The 6,353-nt window shown below is 31.8% G+C and overlaps 1 protein-coding gene across 1 annotated transcript; it reads right to left on the bottom strand.

The window, feature by feature from the left end:
* Window positions 1–201: 201 nt before the first annotated feature.
* Window positions 202–5,174, bottom strand: LOC129229770 (codanin-1-like). Its single transcript, XM_054864142.1, has one exon. The coding sequence runs from the start codon at window positions 5,172–5,174 to the stop codon at window positions 2,328–2,330; it is 2,847 nt and encodes a 948-aa protein (XP_054720117.1). The 3' UTR covers window positions 202–2,327.
* Window positions 5,175–6,353: the final 1,179 nt, after the last annotated feature.

The raw sequence follows: 6,353 nt of genomic DNA, 5'->3' as shown, positions 1-6,353 counted from the left end.
AATTCTGCTTTTTAATCTATGCATTACTCTTTGCTTTCATTCTTTCAAAAACATTTCTCTTAAACTTCATATCGTAAAAAATAATAATTAAGGAATAATAATAATGCCTTTTCCAAGTGATTTGACTGAAGAATCTTGATCTTACAAGTTCAAACATAAATAGCCAAAAAGGAATTTATTGCAAAAAAGTAGAGAATCAAAACTTTCATTCATTCAAAAGATAAAACTTCAATAATTTTCATTTATTGAAAGTGTGTAAATACCTTGGAATAAACAAGACAATTTTTTGTCACAGTTGGGTTTGGAAACCTGAAATAAATTTCCCCAATACAAAATTAGGGTGTAGTAACCCTTAATCTTTAAACATTGTAATCTTTTGAGGAATAAATATTTTATAAACTCAATTTTTAAAAATTCCACTCAAATTTCAGCTAAGGGTAAGATTTTCTCACCCACCTTTTCCCTTATAATGGGAACCCTGTAAACTAAAGCTAAAATAACACTGTATATAAAAAATTTTTGAATAAGATACAAAAGAATCGCTCGTGCAAAAGGATTAAAAACATAAGCAAATTTGCAAACAGAATGTGTAAGGGAAGGGAGGGTTTTTCTTTTTTTTAATTACAGTAAACTCCCGATTATCCGCGGAATTAGGTGGCGCAAGTGCCGCGGATAAAAAAAATCGCAGATAACCGCAAAAAGACTAAAATGGGGGACAAATCAGGTAAAAATTGTCCTATCTCAAATTCTTAACTGTATTGATGCATAACACTTTCTGCAAACAGTGAAAATATATATATAGAGTACAGTACAACTGTTTTGTATTTTGGCACAACTGAACTTAACATCAATAACAAACAAGTGTATGTACGATGAAGAATGCACAAAAATAATAATAATAATAATAATAAAATTAAATCAAATCAATCAATCAAGCAAAAACAATTGAGTGTAAATTTACAATTTTTCAAAAAAAAAGAGCCACTGGTATTAGCTTTTTACTGCGAAAATACATATCCGTGATTGTCGATTGATTCGCGGATAATCCGCCCCGCGGATAAACCGCTCGCGGACAATCGGGAGTCTACTGTAACACGCTTTTATTAGCTCCACCTGTATGTATGTATGTATCTTGTAACAGAATAGCACAACTCAAATTTTGCCCATTTTTTGCGATTGGATTCATTTAAAATCTGGCGTGCAACCTCAGACCCAATGACAATGCAATATTCTATAATCAAATTAGTTATTAGTTTATTCAAATTTTAATTAACATTTTTGCATAAATTCACTAATATGAGGATGAAAAATGTTTGCGAAAATTAGAATACTGATCAGATAAAATTGATTCCATTATCAATTCAGGCAATTAGATTAGGAATTTTATTAAGTTTTAACCTGATTTCATGCCAAAATATAGGTGAGTCTTTAATTGGGAATTCATTGTTGCACAATGCTTTTATTGAAATGTGTCTCGAATTTTAAAGAAATAAATATAAACATTATTTTTACACTGATGATTGGTATGGATTAGTTAGATTATTAGGTAATTACTCGACAGGATATTTGTCCGATTAATTGAACATTATTAGAGCTTGACTGTTATACCTTAAGGAGTATAATGGTTCTTTTTGGAGTTCAAGAGATCCTCGTTTTGAATGTTGCCATAGCATTTTAGTTATTTTTTGAGAAATTTCTTGAATGTAAAAATTCTTGAATTATGATAAAATCAAGTTTTTCATAAAACAAGTAAAACTAAAAATAAGACAAAATAATAGCTTAAAAAACTAATTAAAAAAAAAAACACACGCTTTAAAAGCAATATGAACAAAAAAGTAGAATACTAAGTATAGTAATGATTGAGCAAACAATTAACTAAAAAAGCATGGGGGGTGGGGGACTTCATATCAGTCGTCTTAAATTTCTTCCATTTGTTGCCTTTAGCAAAAATGTAAATAGACTGCACCTTATAGGTTTTTTACATTAAAGGTTATTATTTGGTAAGTTATTTTATCATATTTAACTTCTAAAGATTATTTTTTACTTTTTGGTTCATAATGCAACAAAAGCATGTATTTTTTTAGTTTTTTAAACTATTGTTTTATTTTTTTATCAAAACTAATCTGCTGACTTGTTTCATATTTATGAAGTATATGTATGAAAAAGTCAGGCTTCAACTAGTTAGATTTCTATGACCTTGAAATGTTTGATATCATTGAAAGGGGATAATCAAGAGTTTACAGAAAACTAAAAACATGTTACAGTTCTATTAGATGAAAATCACTTGGTATTCTGAACCAAATCTTACCATCAATGCAGATATGACATTATGTAATTACATTTTCAAATTTTTCAGTGTGATTATAAACTTTGTTGTGAATATCAGATTTCATAGCACTGAATCTTAATTTTGCATCCCACCATTCACTCAACATATTCATGGTCCGTTGAAAAGTAAGTTGAGAACACATTTCCAGCACTTGGGGTTTAGTGCCATCAGGAAGCAGAATAGGAATCGTTCTGCTAATATCTTCTTCACAACACTTCGAAAATAATTTATACAAATTTAGCTTTGAAAACACTCGAGAAAAATGAAAATCAACTAATTCATCAATTACTTTAGAACGCAATTTTGCATCAGAAAGTGAGACAGCAATATATTTTTCATTGTGAACAATATTTTTGAAACACTCTAGTTTTAGGCTTTTCACTTCTGATTGTATTTTCTGAACAAATTTTAGGGTGATAATTTCTGCAACAAATTCAACAGTTTCTTTTAGGGCTGGATTAAAAAATAAAAATGTTTCTACTAATTGTTTTTGCACTTTTTGTTTGCTACTGAGAGTAGCAGTCGGTAACTTTGCAGTCGAAACGGGAGTTATTTTTTTTACAGCGGGATGTCGATGCTTTACACGATTCATGAAGGAACAGATCAGAACTCTAAATTCAACTAAATATGGACAGCAAGAATGAATAATTTGTTTGTCAATTAACTTCAAAGAATCCACTCTAATGTATTCATTACTCAAAGAAGTCACTCTATTATCTTCACTCTTCAATGAATTCATTCTATTATCTCCACTGTTTAATAAATTCTCTCTATTATCTTTATTGTTCGAAGAATTCACTCTATTATCTTTACCACTTTTCTGTACAGTAAATAACTCAGTTTGATATGTTTCTTCATAATGTAAAATATCAAACAACCAACCAATTAGTAGCTTTAAAAACCAAAAGTTATAAGGTTGCGGCATCAAAGTTTCCGATTTGTGTATAAGTGCAAGAATTTTGAGAGTTCCACGAATTTCTTCATGATCTTTCGCATAAGGTTCTATCATACTTAGATATTCAACAACCCAAGGGACTGTCAGTATAAGTTTTTGTTGCTGCATGGAAGCATTCAGAATGTTAGGTACATTTAAAGGGAATGATATACATTTTCTTACAGACGCATCAGGCTTTATATCATTATCAGAAATTTTCTCATCTTTGTATGGCAAAAAAACAATGTATCCAAGGAATTTCCCAAGCAATCTTAAAGAATGAAGTAAAGATATATACTTTTGTTTCACCGTATCCGTCGAACTGAGTTCGTCTGAAAATATGTCAGCATCATTCATGTCCAAAATTTTTGCAAGGAAGACGTCAAGTAGATGCTGATTAAAAGTTGATGATGAAGCAGCCTGAATCAACTCGCAAAAAAAATTTTGCACTCCATAAAACTTTGGAGAAGGGTTAAAGGTGCCGAGTCGAAAAGGCACTACAAAACGTTCCTGTAGTTTTTCTAATTTTCCAGGAAAATTCTTTTGCATTTCATTAAAAAAAGTATCATTAGTTTCATCCAATTCGACACGTAAGCAGCTGGAAATAAGTTGAGATTGAAATAGAACTGCAAGATGATACATATTTGTGCTGGAAGAATCTAAATTTACGAGAAGTTTCGCTTTAGATAAGAACCGATTATGAAATTTTGAATCAGTATAAGTTGAGGACTGTTGATCCCATTCCTTCAGTAACTCAAAAAACAAATCTCTTTGCTTTTTAAAGCTAAAAAAAGATTTTTCATCAGGAAAGTTGTTTTTACAGTCATTTTCTAGCAGAAAGGGTACACAATGTGAAACGGGTAAATTTGTAGTATTATCTAATTTTTCAAACAAGCAATCTCTCAGAAAATGCACCAATTCAGGCGAGAATTTAGATAAAAACGGAATTTCACTCAAAGTCCGTAATGTGATATTATCCAAGATTTCCAGCAAACCATGCTGTTTATTTAGCACAGAAACAGCAAAATGAATGCAGTTATGTATTGAGCAAAACATATTTTTTTCGGAAGGTTCGTGCAAAGAAGTGACTTTGGCTGTCAGCAACTTAAAGATAAAAAATAGTTCTGCTGTGACATTTGGAACAAAATGAAGAAGCAGCAATAAATTATAGATCTCTACAATAACTAATACATTCTCTCTGTGACTAATTAACCCTGGATCGGGAACAATAAACTGGACAATGTTTTGATCTGCATTCACACTTTTGTGCACTGGTGACACAACATTACTGTTTCTCGATATGCTGGAAGACTGAAAAAATCTGTTCTTACTTAGTTTTAACATTTCTCGTTCATGATCAAAATTATATTCAGAGTTTTCGATGCACGGTGTTTTTCTAAAAGCATCATTTGGAACGTCCGTAGTCAACGTTGCAAATCCTGAATGACCAAACTTCCACGATTCTTTATTGGCCAGAGGTGCAGGCGTTGGTGCAATTCGTCTTTTAGTTTTATTTCTTTGCACTTTACATTCTATAGGTGGAAATGAGTCTAAACTGTAAATATCTGGGGGTGAAACTGTTGCAGATGCATTCTTTATAATTATATCTCCACTCCTGTGGGGCTGTTTTTCAAATCTTGGGACACATTTCTTTTCCTGCGATCCCATGCTATGACTCATGCTTTTCACAGCATTTAGATTTTGCCTTGAAGCCGTTTTTGCCGACGAAGATACATTGTTACTCAAAACCCAAGAGGTATTTTTTCTCACATATTTCAAAAAGAATCGCACAAATTCCAGTTTGTTGGCAAGGTTGAGTTCCTCAGACACACAAAGATCGGATTTCAACCAGCTTAACAATTCTTCTAAACTAAGAAGTCCATAGATGACGCGATTTAAAACATCCTCCATACTATATCTACAAATTTCAAAGAACAAAAATACTAATCATTTAAAGTTAGTCCATACCAATATTCTTATTACACTTCTGAATCTCCTTTCTTCTTTCAGGCACGCTTTTATAAAGGCATTGAATTGTTTTCAATTTCACTTGCTCGCAGTTGAAAATACATCTGAGTATTTTCAACTTAGTAGAGTATATCAACTCAGATCGAAGTATAAAATTGAGTAGCAGTGTTTGTTACTTTAAAATGAAGAAAGAACTATTCCGTGGAGGCAGGGTTGCCAGGTAGAAATTTAGGAAAATAGCCAAACTGCCTGTGATTTCTTTGATTTTTTTTATTTAAATGCTTTAATATTTTTTCGAAATCTATAGTTTGAATAACTGTTTTAATATTCTTTTCAAACTTTTTGACCAATAAAACTGATATTTGTTAGTTTTAATTTTGTGAAAAATTTTAGGTGAAATGCAGAGCAGTAGGCTATTGCTTTTGAATTGCTTCCAGCTAAGTGTGATCAAATATAGCCAAATAGGTTATCATTAGCCAAACCTGGCAACCCTATGCCAGCTGTCTTGCTATGTTACGGCAACGCAGGATTGAGTTGCACAGGGATTAGGAACTGAAAGTAACCAATACGTCATCTGGCGAGAGAATCAAAATAGGATAACATTGTGATTTCCCTTTGATCGGTAGGTAAAACTTTTAAGCAAAGGAAAAAAAAAAGAAAAGAAAATTAGTTTGAATTCTGAAATTTTGAATTCAAATTATGTTTTTCGCAATCACGAACTGCAACAGGACCCTACTCATTGAAGTTATTGTTTCTAGAAACGGCTCCTGTCCCCAGGGTTGCCAACTTAAGGGTTTTCCCCCTAGATTTAGGGGGAAAATTTTAGAATGGGGTTTTTTATTAGGATAAAATTTTTAGGGGTTTTTAATTTTAGGGTTTCATCAGGTAAAAATGATTTTTTTAACCTTTGGTAATGCAATGTTCGACTGTCGTATTTCATTTTTTTACTTACGTACATTTTTTGAGGCTTTTTGAACCAGTTGTTTTGATTAGAAATGACATAAAAATGAAAAAACATGCCTTAACGCACTCAGCATCGAAAATAGCAATGGTCACGTGACCTTTTAATTTGCCATGTGGGGCGTCACAGTAAAAAAGATCACGTGACTTATTACGTGACTA

The sequence above is a fragment of the Uloborus diversus genome, chromosome 9 (assembly GCF_026930045.1).
Source record: "Uloborus diversus isolate 005 chromosome 9, Udiv.v.3.1, whole genome shotgun sequence".
Lineage (NCBI taxonomy): Eukaryota > Metazoa > Arthropoda > Arachnida > Araneae > Uloboridae > Uloborus > Uloborus diversus.
The sequence above is the reverse complement of the archived record's forward strand: the minus strand, read 5'-3'. Positions and strand labels throughout refer to the sequence as shown.